General features: G+C 38.2%; 1 protein-coding gene across 2 annotated transcripts in view; it reads left to right on the forward strand.

The window, feature by feature from the left end:
* RUNX2 (RUNX family transcription factor 2) overlaps positions 1 to 19,264 on the forward strand; it is a 433,997-nt gene that overhangs the window by 197,502 nt on the left and 217,231 nt on the right. For both annotated transcript variants that reach the window (XM_044062655.1, XM_044062654.1), the window contains one exon: positions 15,764 to 15,868. In XM_044062655.1, the coding sequence (XP_043918590.1) occupies positions 15,764 to 15,868 (105 nt within the window). The remainder of the gene's footprint in view (positions 1 to 15,763; positions 15,869 to 19,264) is intronic.

A 19,264-nucleotide genomic window follows, 5' to 3' on the forward strand; every position in this document is an offset into this window, starting at 1 on the left:
ATAGTGTACTATTACAAACCCTCGATGTATTTGTTTAAGAAACTTCAAAGAGAAAAACAAATGGGTGTGCAACATTGTATTATACTGAGTCTTTGAGCATTGGCTGTTTTCCCAAATCACAATTTTTACATTTCAGAAAAGAAAGAAAGACAGGCTTAACTACTTGCAGGCTCTTCACGCATGGAAGATGAAGAAAGATTCTTTTGAAGAACTATAATTATGTCCAAATAGCAATCCCCCCCCCCCTTTTTTGTTCTTATGATCTGTACGGAAGAAAACAAGGGTTTTCCCTTTGATGCAGATGGAATTGTTGTTGGATCAGAAAGGCTGCAGTCTGCTGCCAGAGGCATGATGGAGAAATTGGTTCAGACTTGTCTGTTAGACTTAGCAGAAAAGTCATGAGGAAAAAAAGAAAGAGTGACACAAAAGGAAATGGAAAACGTGTGTGTTATATACTTATTTTAGAGCTGAGTATACTATGGTGGAATAGTAAAGATATTTTAGAAACCTGGGTCAGAAGTGTGGCAGTTCAGTAGTTCTGAAATGCATCCACAATGTTCTGGTAGTTTTAGCAAATGTTTGACTTCACCTGCTATGTCATTGTGTGAATGAGGCCATGCAAGAAGATAACGTAGTTAAGGGTAGTTTTAGGCCTAATTCACCCGTGGTATTTTCTCATGCCAAAGACTTGATGAATGACATCAGACATTATGAGAACTCGTAGTAAGGGAATGAGCACAACAGTACATTTCTGAATCAATGGCAGCAGGTTTGCACAGACTTTTTAGCTTTAAGATTGTGCTGAGAATGCCTAGGACCAAGAAGTGTTGAGACATGACACTCTCATGATCTTTATATCAGGGTAAGAAAAAGCATCTGACGTGTGAATTACAAAGTTTTGTTTACAAGCATCCTGCAGTGTAAATATAGTTAGCAGGGTCTCAACATCTTTTATCTGTTGCTAGCCAGTTTAACAGTCTTCAGTAAAAAAAAAAAAAAAAAAAGCCATGTTTTACTTTGACACTGAATATGGTGTGACACCCTGGCTGGGGTGGGGTCAAATCTAAACGGCAACATAATTGAAAGTGTGTATTTGTAAAATGGGCTTAACAAGCTAAAAAGCATGTTTCCACTGGTTTTGATCCCCAGTAAAATTCCACCTTGGTTTATGCAGAGGTGGAAGAAGCACACTTTGTTGTGCTTTGGAATCATTATTTGACAGTGAACTATATCCAGTTTACAATTTGGTTAGAGAAGAATAATGCTGGGATATGATATTTCAGGAGTGAAAGTGGAAAATTTGGAAAAAGGAAGGGGAAACCATGCGAAGTTGTTACTGTATGCTATTTTCTGTAGTATAAAGCAATGTCCAGTCCATTAGAAAATGGAGATTTATATTACTTGTATACGAAAGGGAATGAGGCAATAGCTGTATGCTATTTCCTGTAGTATGAAGCAATGCAGAGTTCATTACAAAGTGTAGAATTATGTTGCTTGTACGCAAGCAGAGAAAGACAATGAAGCATAGCTGAGCTGTGCTATTTAGGTGATGGGATACTTTCATATGTAATATCCAGATGATGAAATGGTTTTATAATGGTTACAGCAGAGATGTTAAGTAAGTGGCTACATTTTCATACAATAGTGAAACTAAGGCAGATGCTATTTTAACTAATTAAACTCTGAAACCAAGCTATTCTTAAATGAACTTCTAAGGGTTATCCAGTATGTTGTTGACAGCTATGTAAACCAGATATATCTGTAAGTACTGAAGTGCAACCCAAACGTTATTGATACATTACTTGCAGCATACAGAGCTAATTGGAGCCTGCCTTTGTGGTGCAAAGAATGTTTTATTTAAGGCTCCATCCTACTATTATCTACTACTACTGCATTTAGTGTCTGAGTCTCATAACTAGTTTTGAACTGCAGTTGTATTTTGTGTTGTCTACTTGCAATGAAAAGAGCTTTAAAATACAGAAAAGTATGTGATCTACTGGTAGGTGTAATAATGTATAATGAGGATCTTGTAGCATGCTGAGTACATCTAAGTGCAGTACTCGTTAAGCAATACATCACTTATATACACGACTATTAGTTAAGTCAGAACATTTAATTTTTTCATCTTCAAATGAACCTGTTTCTCCTTTAGCACATCACATTTAAGTACCTAGTAACTTTCTCACATTTCTCTTTGTCACCTGTAGTGTTTGCTGAAAGTAACATTGCTAGGTCTTCAATAATACATGCTTTGCCAGCTAGCTACATTGTAGATGAATGGAACCAGCAGCATTACTTTTTGCAGAATTGAAAGTAGAGGTTTTACTTTTTGAAAGCTCTCAACAAAGTTAGAAAAAAAAACATTTATAGAGCAAGCTGTTCTTTTTTTATCTTTCACAAACCAGGAGCCAAGATCAGCTGTATAACCGCCTGAGGATGCTGTTGACTGTGTTGAGTCACTATATTCACTCACCTTTTTCCTGTCTGCTTGCTGTGCAGAAACTATTAAGTGACTAACCGTTAAATTTGTGACTACAGATGTTAAGTGAGTTGCAGCAGCAAAAGTCAGTGAGAGCAGACTGTTTGCATAGCTCAGTTTCATTTCCTTTGCACATATTTTACTGTGCTCTAGACAAGTATGAAATCTAGGCTCAGGTCACCTTTTGATATTGTAGGGCAGAGAGACAGTGAAACCAGGTGAAAGGGTGCTCTATATAGTACATGTAAAGCATATAATATTTAGCAGTTTTTGTGACAGGAAAGAAGTAGCAGAAATTAAACAAAACCTGTCAATAGTGGTGAGCTCATTGTCACAGCACGGGCCTACATTCTGCTCTGAAAACACTTCATTAGATGGATACCATAAACAAGTCAACTTTTTTATCTTCCTTTGTCTTCACTGCAGTGTTTACAAGTATAATGGGGACCCTTTCATACTGGCTTCACTGTGAGCCTAGATGTTTTGACCTTCCTATCAGTATACTTCAGAGTGTTGAAGAGGAGAGGGAAGTTCACATCCCTGAAAACAAGGTAGAGATCACCCTCAGGAGGCAAAAATATACTGAAAAGAAGCATAGCTTTTGAAGTCTAAGTAATTCAGGTTGCCAGGCCCGTCTGTTGTCTTAGTGAGGAACCTTTGAACCCTTTCAGACTGAACCAATTGCTTAGTCTGATCGTACAAATGAATAAGACATCCAGTGAAATAGTTTCCTCCTGGAATGGGTAATTAATTTCTCTGCCTGCCATATTCATCACACCCCAGGTCTTTCTTACCACCATGGTAAGCTGTTGATCAAAGGTTAGGATATGTATGTGTGACTGTATCTAGGTCCACAAAAGTAAAACCTATCAAGTGTTTTTTTCGCAGTGTAAGAGATGGCAAGGGCTACTGGCCTTTCCAACATTACACTGTTACATTTCTTAAAACTGAATGCTTATCTATTTCTTCTGCACCAGGAAGAGGATATTTCCAACCTTTTCTGGATAACTGTTATACCCGTGGAAGTACAGCAGAGTTTGCAATCATCAACAAATTTTGTGAGCCAGTAGATATTGTTACCAAACTGTGCATCTGAAAAAATGCCTGCTTATAAAAAGTAACAGTTTAGTAGGAATGACCTTGACTTGAGACATCTGCATTGGTTCATTTTTTCAAGCAATAAATCATCACTCATTGGAATGTAGATTAAAAAAACTACTATGCTTGTTTTTACTACAAATTGTTAATGTATCTCTGTATGATTTTGTAATCTTATTGTATGCTGCTTTATAAATGCCTTTGTATATCTATGTTTCTGGAGCTTTTCTCCCTGGGTCTCTGCTGAAAAAAGGCAATTTGCCCAGTCAGACATTACCCAGTAAACAAATGTAAATAAGTAAATCAATCTACATTCCTGTGAACAAGTTGTCATTATGATACTTCCCATAACCTTGGGCTGGAAACTGATGAAACTGATAGGTGTGTAGTTCATGGGGTCATCTGTAGATTATACCTTGTAAAAATGGGTCAGTGTGGCCAGCTACCAGAGTTTGGGGACAAAACCTGTAGACTGGCTGTTATTTAAAAAGATGGGAGGGGGATTTACTAAATTATATTCTTTGGTACTGAGGATTGTTCCTTAGATGTCATTTGGGCCAGCAGAATTTAGTGTTTTTGATTTTGCACAAGTTTGCCTCAGTTTGCTGAGGTAATATGATAGGGGGCACCATTTGAGTCTGTTGTAGTGTCTTTATTTGCTAGGGTTCTTTTATCTTGCAGCTTAATAAGTAAATGTCCTCATTATGGCATTTGTGATATTTTCTGCTTTGAAATATTTGACCTTAGTATACCACTGATTTCTTGGACACTACCTTCAAGTTTCCCCTCCATAATTGTGGAGCACTTAGTCATTTTTATAATTTTATGTTCAGACTTATGCTTGCATGTGACCTTGGTTGACTGGGTTGTCCTTGTTGGTACTTTTTAGGGCAATGTTGATTTTAGTTTTATCTTCTAAAGTTGAATACCATCTGTAGGCTATGTAGAGGCTTTTCTTCATGATGTATAGTTTGTTTATTCTTGCTATTAAATCTCCAAATGAATGTGCATCTGATGGAAATGTGATTTATGCTGCATCTATCTAATAAAACATAGACTTGTAGAAGCTGGCAGTGGCTGACACAATGGGGATGTTTAGGGTTAGATCCTAGTTAATATCTATAAAAAATCATTAGTTTTGGGGTAGTTAATTATGAAGAAATTCTTAAATATGGAGGCACTTGACATGAGTTAAACCTTTGCTTTAATCAGAAATACTACTGTATTATTGTCTAGGTTTGCCAAAAGGAAAGATTGACCATATATTGGTCAAAATAATATTTATAATGTTTCCACTAGTTGGATTATTCTGTAAGTGTTCCCGGCAGGGGTGTAGCCAGAAATGCATACTTTGTACTAAGGACTCATGTTTCTGCCCCTACCACCCACCTATCATTTCAAAAAGGTACTCGGTTCACAAAATGCTGCACATGTATACTTCATTAAGGGAACACACTGTTTTAATAGTTGCTGCTTATAACCATTAAGATGTTATTTTTAGAGGTTCATTCCTATCAGTTAAGCATGGTTTATAAAGCTCTATATCACAGAAACTAATTTAGACAATTCTAACAATTCTGTGTCATTGATTCACAAAGTTTCAGACTGAAGCTCAGAAAAAAATGTACTCATTCGAGTACACTAAGTATGCCTAGCTACACTTGTTTCCCAGCTGTAGTTCTGTAATCAACATTGGTGATATTGTAGACACTGAGCATACCGAGCATTACAGATAATAGCCTATTTTCCAATCTAGTTTGTTTAGCTATTGGTGCTCAAGTATTCTACAGTCAAGTAAACACATAGTTGCATCACAGTTCCTTTTTCTGTATAGCCTTTTTGCTGTTTGGCCTTCTCCAACACACCCCCACTAAAGAATAAGATCTGTTTGTTGCTTAGAAGTAGGAGCCTGCATATGCAGCAGTCTTACTGACACCTTTGTAGTAGTACATAATTTGGTGTAGGAGATCATTCAGATCAGTTTCTAAAGTGTGCATGTCATTTAGTAATTATTTCTGTTTAGTAAATAGGTACAATTCTCAGAAATGTTTACTTTTATTGCTTCCACTATGGTTGAATGAAAGCAAATGAACCAAGGATTGGAATCCTTGAAGTGCAATCACTGGAAAAATCCTGCTGAGGAACAGTTTTAAGTGCTTTTGTAGGGAGGAAGTCACTCTCCATTCCCAGATGTGTAGGGCTTGTCCCCCTACTCCCCCCAAATGTATGTATGCCAACTATATTTATTTTTTAGTTATTTTACATTTGTTTATCGGGAAAGTCCTACTGCACACAGGTCCATTTTTAGCAGAGGCCCGGGGAGAAAAGCTCCACATTAGAATACATTACATGAGAGTAAAATGAAGTAGAACATACATACATACATATGGCATATATACACATCAGGACAACATGCTAGTGATTAACAGACATACATATAGCATATATACACACATCAAGACATCATGCTAGTGACTAACATTTCTTACAGTAGACAATCAGAGGTAATTTTTTTTTTTTGCAGTTATAAGTTTTGTAAGGTAAATGTATACGGGTTTGGAAGCTTTCAGGGGAGAAACTGTTTATACATAGCTGTACCCTGACAAATTCTCTTGGTATGGATTAGCCTGGTGAGTGGCATGAGCATAGCCAGTTACTTGGTGGGTTTTCAGGAGTTTTTTGAATTGACAAAAGGAGGTGGTAGAATATATTTGGCTTGGTAGTGTGTTCCAGGTTTTGGCAATGGTGTTGGCAAAGAGGGACTTACCAGCTTTGTTTTTATGTTTGATGACAGTTATGAGGTTCTGGTTACTAGATCTTAAGGCTCTAGAGGGAATGTGGGACTGAATTAAGTGCTGAAGTGCTGGAGTTATCTCAGGAAGGTAGTAGAGTTTGTGTGCTATAGAGAGTTGATTGAGCAGAAGTATATGAGGTAACTCAAGCCAGTTGAGTTGCTTAAGGGATATACAGTGGTGGGACCTATATGAGGCTTCAGTAGCAAACTTGGCAATCTTGTTGTAGCAAGATTCCATTTTATTTAGATCAGTTTGGCGGAGATTGGTCAGGATGGGAGAGGCATAAAGGAGTGTGGATAGAAGATGAGTTCTTGCGATGGTTACTTTGGTGCGTTTTGTCATAAACTGTTTGTTCCTGTAGAGGAGACCAAATTTTTTATTAACTTTCTTAATGGTTTGTGCTATGTGGATGTCAGACCTCAGGTTATTGTCTATTTATACGCTTAGCAGTTTAGTGTGTGTGGTTGGACTGATTTGAATGTTTTCTTTGGAGCTAATGATGAAATTATTATTTAGGGGAGGAGCTCTGCCAGGGCTGAAAATAATTAGTTTTTTGGGATTAAGAAGAAGTTTGCTGTTAGTGAACCAAGTTTCGGTTAGGGTGAAGTTATTTTGGGTAAGGGTTTGCAGTTCACGAAGGGTAGGGGCAGCACATGTGAGGGTAGTGTCACCTGCATATTGTACAATTGAGGCAGTGGGAGAGGATGAAGAGATCTGATTTGTAAATAGAGAGAACAGCAATGGGCCAAGGATGGATCCTTGAGGGACTTCTATGGTTACTGGTAACAGGGGGGACAATTGGTCCTGCCATAGGACTGCTGACAGGCAGATAAGTAGCTGTTGAACCATGATATAGAGGAGGGACTTATATTTAGGGTGGATAGGGTATCCAGAAGCAGACTGTGGTTTACCATGTCAAAGGCTTTTGATAGGTCTAAGAATATGGAATAAACAAATAGACCATTGTTTCTGTGGTGGTTAACTATGTTGTGGTGCAATGGGAAGGTCTAAAGCCATGCTGGGATATGGATAGTAGGTTGTTATTCTGGAGGCACTGTATTAGTTGAGTATGAACAACTCTTTCTAATATTTTGGATAAAGGTGATAGGATTGTTACTGGGCGATAGTTGGTGAGCTCTAAGGAATTGCCTCCTTTGTGCAGTGGAATTATATATGATGTTTTCCATGAGGTGGGGACTTTGCATTCTGAGAGAGATCTGTTTATGAGAATAGAGACAGGATAGGCTATAGCTTCAGCTGAGATCTGAAGGAAGTCTGCTGGCAGCTGATGGCAGCTTATCAGCTGCTAGAGTGGTTGGTTTAAGCTTACCAAGGAGTTTAGATATTGATTTGGTGGATACAGAGTGGAGGTGAAAATTGGGGCTATTTTGTATATTGGGGTGGGTTGGGGTAGTTATTGGTGTGTGGCTGCTAGCAGTGGTGGCTGGTGACTTCAAATCAAAGGAGGGCTGCAGGAGACAGCTGAATGGGTGGGGCCAATGTGAAGGGGTGTGGCCAACTAGAATGGGGAGGGGCTATGCTCAAAACCACAAAAACTGGAACTTTAATTAAATACGCTGCCCTGGGTGCCAAACAGTCATTATGAGAGTCCAATCAAGACAATGTGAAGTATAGAAGAAAAAAATATTTCAATGCATTGGCTGCATGACAGCTTACTTAATATCTAGATGGAAACAAAAGGGCTGTGAGGCATGAACAAATAAATTACTTTTTAAATACATTACTGGAATGCCAGTCAAAATCAAGAACAAGAAAAACAAACAGCACTCATCTCAAACCACTTCTCCTTGCACTGCAGTTCTAATTATAATTTATATTCAGCTTTATAAAAAGTACCAAGTAACATGCTGAAAGTAGTAATCTCTGTGATACCCCCACTTGTAAAAATGTTTCTTATCCAAAAAAGACCTGCTGCCTGACAACAACTATCTACTTGTTTCACTGGGAAAACATGATCAAAGTAAAAAATGAACAGCAAACAAGAAACAAGCTCAAGATAAATTGCTTAAAGGATTACTGCACAGGTTATGGATCACACATGATAGATTGGCATTCTATTTAGTTTATGGGAAAAGCCTGCAAATACGACTGCAAGTCTCCAACAAAGGTAATGAGCTTCTTAAAACACTGTAATTCTGTCCTTTATTACAAATACTGTCATATGCATTTCAATACCCAAGACTTATACGTTATCTAGTTATGCAAGTATTCTCTGTATGGCAATAACAAAAATGCTTTCAGTGTTGGTAATTCTTTAACAGTATGCTTATTAAAGCTTACTTGCATCTTACAATCTCAGACAAGCTTACCTGATTATCATGAAAGCATTGCTACTTAAACACAGAGCAATGGGCACTTTCTGAATAATAAGAAGCATAATCAAAAGTGTAAAAATATAAAACCAGAACATTTTTCAAAATCAAGCAAGGACAGATGAAAAGCCACTGTAGTACTTGTGTCTACCTTGGACGGGGAGGGGGGGGGTACTCCGCACACTACATGGGGGAGTGGGGTGCAACAAGTATGTCACAACTTGAAATGTCTCTGCCTGACTGCAATGGCCCTGACACATTTGTCATACCTCTCAACCTCAGAGCAAGAAATCTGGACAAAGTCATACACAGAAGCAGAACAAAGGCCCAAAAATAAGGACAATATTTAAAGATTGCTCATAAACTTTCTAAAGAATAGTAGGTCTTGCATTAGTATGCATTTTCTGAAGGGTATGAAATCTGAAACTAAAATGTCTGTCAGTATTTTCTTACTTCAATCTTTAATGATTTGCAGAAAACCACAATTTTATTGGACCAACAGTGTGATGCAAAAATATAAAATAGCCACACAATACAGCTGGGAACCTGTCAAAGGGACATCTTTTTAATATTAGTACTGTTAGCTTGGGCAGCTGACAAAATAAATGAATCTACATGCATTTCTGAAATAAAAATAATCTATAACTCTGATTATTGCAGTTATTTATCAGTTGTAAACCTTCCACATTTTCTTCCAAAATTGCCATTTTGTGGAGGGATTATTAGAGGGAGAGCAACATTTTGAGCCAAAATCGGGGACAGTTGAGAGGTTTGGATATGCCCAATTCTAGAAAGCAATTTGCACGTACCTCTCAACACATTAACACAGGAAATCTGGACAAGGCCAAATATATTGGGGGAACATACAAACAGTACTAAAAATTGCTCTTGTATAATAGCAAAACAGGTCTTGCTTTAGCATGCATTTTTCTGAAGGTTATGAAGTCTGAAACTCAATGTCTCTCATTATTTAGTGACTTAATTCCCAAATGATTTGTCAGAAAACCACAAATTTTATGAAGAACAAACCAAAAATAAAAAGCAAAAAGCTATTCATTCTGTGAAAATCTATACAGTTGAGAGGTATAGTTCAGCCGAGCTGGAGCTGTCTGAGTTTGCCATCCTTCCCCCCTCACAAAATCATGGTTGAATGGAGCCACCCCCTGCAGCCGTTCCAGTGTCCCATTACTTGGCTATTTTGCATGGAGCCACCCCCTGCAGCCATTCCAGTGTCCCATTACTTGGCTATTTCGCCCCATTTACCATAAACACTGCAATGTGCATACTGCTTTACTTCTACGATGATCTGGATTTCATTTGAAAGTTTTATTTTGTATTTTACAGCAAAAACACTAAGACATCTGCTGAACAATGCAGTCTCACAATGAAAATAGCATTAAAACTCTGCCCTTATAGGTTCATAGGTTCATATGTAGGTACTAGGCTATTGGCCCTAGGGCCTATATAAGCCTAGCCAATCGATGCCCTGGCATTTGCCACCCAAGAAAATTATTTTCCTGTGCCCCTGTCAAGCAGAGCCACAGAAGTGATCCCCGGGGTGAATTTCCTATCTCCCATCCAATCATCAAGATTTTTCTTGAAGAGGGCTAATGAGGAGGTTTGTTTGATATAGATAGGTAGTTTGTTCCAGAATATGGGAAGTCTCTGAGACAGGAATCTATCCCTCCAGCATGTTCTGTTTATTGTGGTGACAAGGTTTAGGTCCCTAGAGTGTGTAGCTTGGAGGGATTGGGATTTCTTTACGTGGAGCATGTCCAACAGCTTTGGGTTTGACATAGCTTTGTATGTTAGGCAGAGATCACCTCCTGAGTAGGCAAAACTAACATGCTCTCATAAACCTTTATATACTAAATATACACCCAACCCTACCTCTAACACCCCCAATACTAACTCCTCCATATATACTGTTAGTGTAACTCATCACCTCTACAATACTTCTTATGTCTACCTCTCGTAACGTACCATAAAACACATAAGAAGTTATACCACATTCCAGGAACAAAAAAAGCACCAGATCTAAATGTTCTTTCCTCACTACTACTTCCCTACTCCACTAGAACTCTTTGGAGACATTCAACCCAATCCTGGCTCATTACAAAACCTAACCCTAATTGCTACCCCCAACCACTAGTGCTCCATTACTCCAAAGGCAAAAATCACAGAGCAAACAGGTAAAATTCACCAATATTAACCTGAGGATCATCTCCAACAAACTAGCTGACCTGCATGCTTTTATATCTCACCACATCCATGACATATTTGTAACTAATGAAACCCAATTAAAAGTCACTTTTAAGGGCACTGACATTCTTCCTTTAGGATTTAGCATACTTAGAATGGACTACATAAGGAAAGAGGCAGGAGGACTAGCTATCATGTAACCTATCTATTTAAACAATGCAGTATACATCCCTCTGGGAAATAACATCCCCATCATTGAGGATATATGGTCATGGGTAGCCACCAATATACCACATGAAACAATAATTTTAGGAGACTTCACTGTGGACTGGTTCAAAATGATATCTGACACCCCCACTGGTAGGACATTTCTATTATTTTATTTATCTTATAGATACTCCAACTGAATACATCAAACCAACTCACAGAACATCACTATTAGACTGGGTACTATCAGTACACCATTGTAATATCCCACCACAAGCACATTACCTGATTCCTTATTTGATCACTTATACCTATTTTCGCCACTAAAATCTCTAGCCACTCTCTCAGGCAACACCATTACAACTTAGTGCACAGTCTAAGTAATTTCAGTGCAGAGACATTCCCTTCTACTCTAAAATCTTACAAGTAGTCATTTCGAAAAATAATACCTCTACATGAAGCTATAATTGAATTCAGTAAAACCTTCCTTACCATACTAAATGAAAATAGCCTACTAAGAAAGAAGCTCCCTGGGTATCATGCAAAACTAAACTAATGAGACTAAGGGATAAAGGTTAGAAATCATAGCGAACTAAAAAAAATGAAAGGTTACAATAATTCAGGCACTTCAGGAATGCAAGCAACAGTATGGTAAAACTGGACCAAAAGAATCAGGATTGTAGCATGCAGGAAAATTAGCAAAATAATCCAAAACCCATTTAGACATTTATATCAAACATTACTAAACCCAGGTTGCAGCTCACAACCAAACTCAACTTCTGAACATCACCCAGCAAAAATAGCAGATGAAGTCTAGAATCACTTCCAGTACTAAAAACCAATAGCATGTGAAATTGCATAGCTTTTCTGGAATCCATCTCACACTCATCACACTTCTCTCTAAAACCTGAATCCATCCTATCAGTGAAAAAAACACATCCTTAAACTGAAAAACACCACCCTAGCCATAGACAGCCTTCCACCAGAATATCTAAAAATAGCTTCTGATGCCCTAATGCATTCCTTAACCCTCTTAATAAAGTGATCCATTAATGAATGTCACGTCAGTACTATTTTAAAAAAAGTATATATAGTGCCATTTCACAAAGGAGGCTGTATAATCACCATGCTAATTTCAAGCCAATCGTTATACTGTCTTCAATATCTAAAATCCTGGAAAATGTATACAAATCCAATTAATTAACTATTTTACTGCAAATAACCTTCTATCCCAACACAACCCAGCCATAGTACCATCACAGCCTTTTCCCAATTTAGGAATACCAGCAATAAAAACAAACTCTGGCAGTCTGATCTCATCACTATTTCTCAATTTGTCCAAAGCATTCAGCATAGTCTCACATCAACTACTACTAAAAAAACGTTCTTCTCTGTGTGTGTCTCTCTCTTGCTTCTCTCTTCTGTTTCAAAAGCTACGTATCTGACAGAAAACAAGCTGTCAAGTGGCAAAGCAAAATTTCCTCCTTCCTACCTGTCAAAGTTGGCATACCACAGGTGTCTATACTTGGACCGCTATTGTTTAGTGTAGTTATAAATCTAAATTCAGCAGCCAAGCACGCTACTCTGATACAATACACTACACTGACGATTCTACATTCATCTGTTGTGGTCATACCCAGCACAGATTACAAGAACTGAGCCAAGAATTCCTAACATACATTGAAACTTGGCAGGTAGCTCAAGGCTATTAGTTAGCGAACATGACTGTCTCCTTACTCAAAAAACTAAGCTGCTGCTCTTTACTCAAATCACACACAAAATAAATATGAGTTTAAGATTATAACATGCAACAACACTAAGAATGAAGTTGTATCACCCACTAAACTTCCTGGAGTCACAATAGATGATACTATGAAATCAAATCTCTGCAGCCAATTAACAGTCAAAAAGGCACACCAAAAGCTCAGTCTGTTGTACAGTGCCAAACCATACCTCACAAATAAATCCAAACCTATTTCCTACCCATGCTACTATACACCTCTCAATATCTTCGCAAATCTACCAGCACTCTATAGAACAACACTCGGCAAAGCTATAAAAAATGAGAACATTTGTCTCAAACTCTTCCTACTGTAACCACCACTACCAAGACATCAGAATACTAAACTGGGTCAAACCACTCAACATCCTTTACCAGTCATGGCTTTAGAAATCGACATTCTCAATATAAATTTAAATCACTATACGATCAGATACTAGGATCCAGTCTAAGATGGACTGGCGTTTGGAAGTTTTGTCAATTCGATTGGGGGTGGTTATAGTTTGGGTAAACCTGTGGAGGTTTATGAAGGCAGAGGGGTTATGGCTGGAGCAGTGAAGCCAGTCAATACTGAAATCTCCTAATATGGTTTCATGTGGAAGGGAGTTGGAGGTCCAATAAAGCAGGCTTTCCATTACAGTGATGTTATTGCCTGGTGGTATATAGTCACCTGCAATAATTATATGTTGGAACTTATTTTTAATTTGGCAAGGATTAGATCTACATCTTTGAATTCATGGGTATTGTAATCTAGTTGTTCTAAGGCAAGATGATTTTGGAATAATACTGCAACACCTCCACCCTTTTTCTCTGATCTGTCTCTTCGGATAATGTTGTAACCCGGGGCAATAATCTCATTATTGTGATGTTGTGGTTTGAGCCATGTTTCAGTTAACACAGCAATATCTGGTTTGTATAGAGCTAGTAGGGCATGAAGGTCATGAATTTTGTTAAGTATACTTCTTACATTAATGTTTAAGAAGAGGAGAGCTGAGGTAGGTCTGTGGTGTAGGGGATTTAGCTGATATAAGTTTGGACTGATTGATGTTTTGGGTCCTGGACTGGGATGTATATCACCACTGCAAGTGAGTTTATGGAGTAGGTGTAGACAGAGTTTGGTCAATTTGTGAATTATTTTAGTTTGTCTTTGAGAGGAGAGGGGGCTAATTTTGATTTTCAGTTTAATGCGCCAGTAAGAGAAGGGTAGGGGGAGGTAAGGTCACATGGCGATATAGGGAAGTGTTTTAGTTTGGTGGTGTTGGCTGTGGAATCAGTTCGCCAAGGGGATGGGGTGCGGTTATGAAGCTGAGTGTGGTAGGAGGACAGGATTGAAAGTAGGAGTAGGGTGAAGATTATTAATGGGTAGAATGATGTTTTTAGTAGTTGGGCTGGATATGTGTAACCCATGTTATCTAGTTTCAGAAAGAATGTGTTACATGCAAGGGTACTATCTATGAATGAGTGAGATTGTTGTTGTATTAAAAGGTGCAATATTAGGTGTATGTGGGAGTTTGTTAAGAGGGGTAAGAGATTTGAAGTGATAGGTGGATGAGAGTGTAAGACTAGCTAATGGGAGTTGTCTGTAGCTACAAGCTGAAGTGATGTTAGGGACTTAAGAGCTATATAAGCATCAGGTAATGCTGCATATACGGCTACAGAACAGTGATGGAGAGTATGGCCAGTGCAAGAGCTATCAATTTATGTGTTAGGGAGCTGCAGTATGGCCAAGAAGTATTGGTCACGTAATTGGTATCCTCTAGTTAAGAGAGAGTAGCAGAGATAGTGAGTTAGTAAATCTTTCCTGGATGCAGTATACGGGGGATACTTGCTACTTTATCTGCAATGATGTTCTTGACTATGCATAAGGTGAATGGGAATTATATATTGTCAATTTATGTGTACTATGTTCAGATATGCATATTTACTGCAGTTAAAAATATTAATTATAGATAATAGTTAATGGTTATAGGGTGGTGTGTATAGAGGTGGTGGAGGAGGTAGGGATTCTATGTTGGAGGCAGGAAGTAGGCTAAAGTGTTTGTGAGGAACAGGAAGGGGAGGAGTGTTTGGGTAGGAGGAAACAAGTGGTTAGGTATAAAGGGAATAGTATGGGGGTGGGTGGGAGGGGAGCGAACGGAGCAGGGCTGCACCCACTGCAACTGTAAAAAAAAAACAATCAATACCTTAACATAAAACAAATTATGAACAGTGAAATGGATGAAAGGGGTGGGGGTAGGCTAAGAGAAAGAAGGTTTGCAGCTGTTGCCCCTGGGGTATGCACTCTAGCTGACTGTAACAGATTTTAACTAGGCATAACAGTAGTCACAAAAGCTGGCACCTACACTACACAAGTGGCAACAACAAGGTTCCTGGAGTTAAACTTGGGGCTGCAGTCTATTTTTGAATGATTGCTGGTTATATGGTTGCACCAGTTTGAAAAAGGGGGAAATTCTCCCAAAAAAGGAATCGATTCTGGCACAACTCGCTGACAGGATTTCATGTGGAGGTACTCTGTCTGTGAGTTGAACCTCGGTCAGGTAAAGCATGAGCATTCAGTCTTCATCCACCAGCAGGGTAATGACTTTTATTATACAAATGGAGACGGCGGGCATTATCCATGGGTCTGCAGAATGTGGCCAACAGGCAGTATTGACATTTGAATAGAAGGTCTTATTCTCATTCACAGACATCTATCCATTTATGTAAGTTTCTGTGTGGATTACTTTCTTTCCTTCATTCCTTTTTGTGCTGGGAATAGAGATGTTTGCATTGTCAAGTGTTGATAAATTTCAGGTGTAATATGTAGGCTGTAAAGTAGAATATTCATGCAGGTAAACTAGTATTAATACAGGTTTATTGTTTCTTACAGGAAAGAGCTTCACACTGACCATCACAGTTTTTACAAATCCACCACAGGTAGCCACATACCACAGAGCTATAAAGGTTACAGTGGATGGACCAAGAGAGCCACGACGTAAGTACATTTTTTGCTGAGCTGCATTAAGAATGTTTACAAATATAACATTCTTATGGAGTAGCTAGTATTATTAATTGAGAAGGGTATAATGGCATACGCATTTTGTGTAGCTTGGACTTTTGTTGTGATTCTGAGAGTATAAAACGGAATGCCGAGTATTTTGGCTTGAAAAAGGAAATAACTGAAATAGTATAATTGGTGGTAAGAGTTAATTACTGTACTATTCATTGTGTTTTGTTTAAAATACTATGGCTTGTTGCGGTTCATGTTAAATAGTACCACTGGTGGGCTGAGCTAGTTTCGCTAGTTTCATTGGTTACTGGTTTCTTATGGTAGCATCAGTCCTGGTTCCTGGAGTTTAACCCTGTAGTAGCAGCTAACAGTGTATTAGTGCACTGAAAGGAAAGAGCCATGAGTCTTCAGGTTATACCCCTTAAGTATTTGCATGACATAGCATTATAGTGCTAATGCTTAGTGGATGAATGAATGAAGTCAGAGACGCTTTATGTGCATCCTTTACTTCCTGCTTTGGAAAATATGACAACACTTTAGCACACAGAGCATTTTCTGCCACTTTGCTTTTTAACACTGGAGAGAAAAATAAAGAAGAAAATTAGTATTAGGTCTACTATTTGTTGTTGTATGTTACAGTATCTATTTCCGAAGTGCTTCTGCTGATTTACAAGGGGTGACATTATTGTGTCTGAATCATTTCTTGGCTGTAAGCACAGGAAGAATATCTTGTTCTCTGAAAGCTTCAGCTTGTGAAAAGCTTGATGCCTATTACATTATATCGGTCCCAAATTAGGTCAAATAAAAGAAAACTAGTACCACAACAAATGCATTCAATACAAAACCAGAGAGACCCTAGCAAAATAGGATGGCATCTGAAAAAAAAAAAAAAACAAAACAAATATGATTCTCCCCTGATGAGATCTTATGGGAGATGCACAATTCACCCATGAAGGATGTACAGTTGTTCCACCATAATAGCTTTTGAATGCACAAATGACCTTCTACTTATGTCCATAGGTATTTATTGTTGCATTTATAGGTTCATAGGTTCATAGGTAGGTACTAGGCTATTGGCCCAAGGGCCTACGTAAGCCTAGCCAGCAAGGTACCATAGCTTACTCCACCCAAGAAAGTTATTTTCTTGTGCCTCTGGCCAGCAGAGACACAGAAATGATCCCCGGGGTGTATTTCCTATTTCCCATCCACTCATCAAGATTTTTCTTGAAGAGTGCTAATGAAGAACTTTGCTTGACATAGATGGGTAGCTTGTTCCAGAGTATAGGAAGTCTCTGGGACAGGAATCCATCTCACCAGCATGTCCTGTTTATGCTAAAAAGCCCGATCCCACTGGCTGTTTCATCTGTTTTGGGGCTTAGAAGTTTAAAGCTCAGCCTTTTCTCCAAAACAGTGTTTATGAAAACCCTCATGTCTATTATGTTAGGGGTGGGTCCCAAAGTACATCAAATCAAAAGCATAGCAAAGGCATAGAGACCCTTCTGGAATACTTCTATATCCTTAAGTGGTGATTTGCTTATCTCCCATGATGCGCTTATCAAAGGAGGTTTGCAATTGTTTTTTTTTTTTTTTTTTAATTTCAGATGGATTTTCAGTAATCATAACTTTTAACTAAAAAAAATTGTTTCATTCCCACTAAGAACAGTGACTTAGTGGACACTATTATAGAAACCAAAATGTTCATTCGTAATTTACAACTAAGGCTAGAGTTTGGACAGTTTGATGACAATTCAGTTAAGAATAAGCACCGTCCTAACAGCACTTACGTGCCTCAACTTCACCCAACAATTGAAGTGTTTGGCAATGTAGTGGAAGATGACATATACAAATGCTATCAGGAGAAAACACCTTCAAGACATGGACGCAATTTGAACTATAAGCAGAGACAAGCATTGTATTCACTCAAAGATGATAGCTCTATAATAATAAGACCAGCTGATAAAGGTGGCCCGTGGTCATCATGGATGATATATACTACACTAACAAAATGTTTCAAATGTTAAATGACAGCAATACTTACTCCATACTAACTAAGGACAATTTAATAGATATGGTGTTCAGTGTTTATAATACCTTGGATGACTTAGTTATGTCTCTGGACATAACTCAACAACTCTATGAGTACTTTAAGGTGAACAACCCCATCATCCCGATTATACAGGGACTCCCCAAAGTCCATAAAACAGCGTAGATCCACCACTCAGACCCATTGTTGCAGGGCAAGGTTGGGTCACTGAACCCTATCTATTTACTTGGAAAGTGTATTAAGACCTTTAGTCAATGACAATAGGAATATTTTGAAAGATAGCAAACAGTTTCTCTTAGATTTATACTCTCAAACTCGACCTTTAGGTGAACAGCAACATTACTTTTTGTGGCACTAGACGTAGTCAGTTTATTCACTGTAATTCCTAATGACACAGGGATAAGAATGTTAACAGAATATTTGAAGATACATTCCGGCTTTTCGGATAAAAAGTTGATCTTATAACTCTGTTACTTGAGACTGTCTTGACTAACAACGCTTTTGCTTTTCAAGAATCCATATTCTTACAGAAGGATGGCGTAGCTATGGGCACATCTTGTGCTAATAGTTACGCCAACCTTGTGATAGCTAGGTGGGAAGATGTTCACTTATATGACCATCCACTTTTCAATGAATTTGTTGGTATGTATTGCCGCTTTGTAGATGACCTCTTCCTTATTTGGTTGGGTGATGAACCCTCTTTAAAGAATTTCGTTTCTTATTTGGATAACACTACGGATTTTTAAAATTCACCATGAATTTTTCAGATGAAACTATACCATTTTGGATGTGGAAGTATTCAGGATGTCCAATGGCCTTATTAATACAACCATTCATAGGAAAGCCTGCCAAAGAAACAACATACTACACAGAAACAGTATGCATCCTGTACATGTATTCCAAAATGTCCTTAAAGGACAATTCATGAGAGTATCAAGGTTGAACCCACAACAAGAGTTCTATGAGAAAGGAATAGAGGACATGAAGGATAGATTTCTAGAAAGGGGCTATAAAGAAAATGAAATATTAGAAATGGTCAGAACTGTTACTGCTAAACCTTACTTTATGGCACATGAAGGTAGTGTGAAGAGTCCGAAGCCTTTCAAAGCGGAAATTAGGACCAATCGGACTTTCAGCAAAATGAAGTTGGAGGTGAAAAACCCTGGATAGACACTGGGAATACTGAAATCGATAGGGATGTCAATGAGGTAGTAGGACCAACACCACGTATAACCTACAAGAATCATCAGAATTTAAGAAGCATTTTATGTAGACCCAAACATCCGGGGAAAAGTAGACCAATAAATGATAGAAACACAGTACCCTGTGGTCATTGT

The sequence above is a fragment of the Protopterus annectens genome, chromosome 2.part1 (assembly GCF_019279795.1).
Source record: "Protopterus annectens isolate FY-2018-M chromosome 2.part1, PAN1.0, whole genome shotgun sequence".
NCBI lineage: Eukaryota > Metazoa > Chordata > Ceratodontiformes > Protopteridae > Protopterus > Protopterus annectens.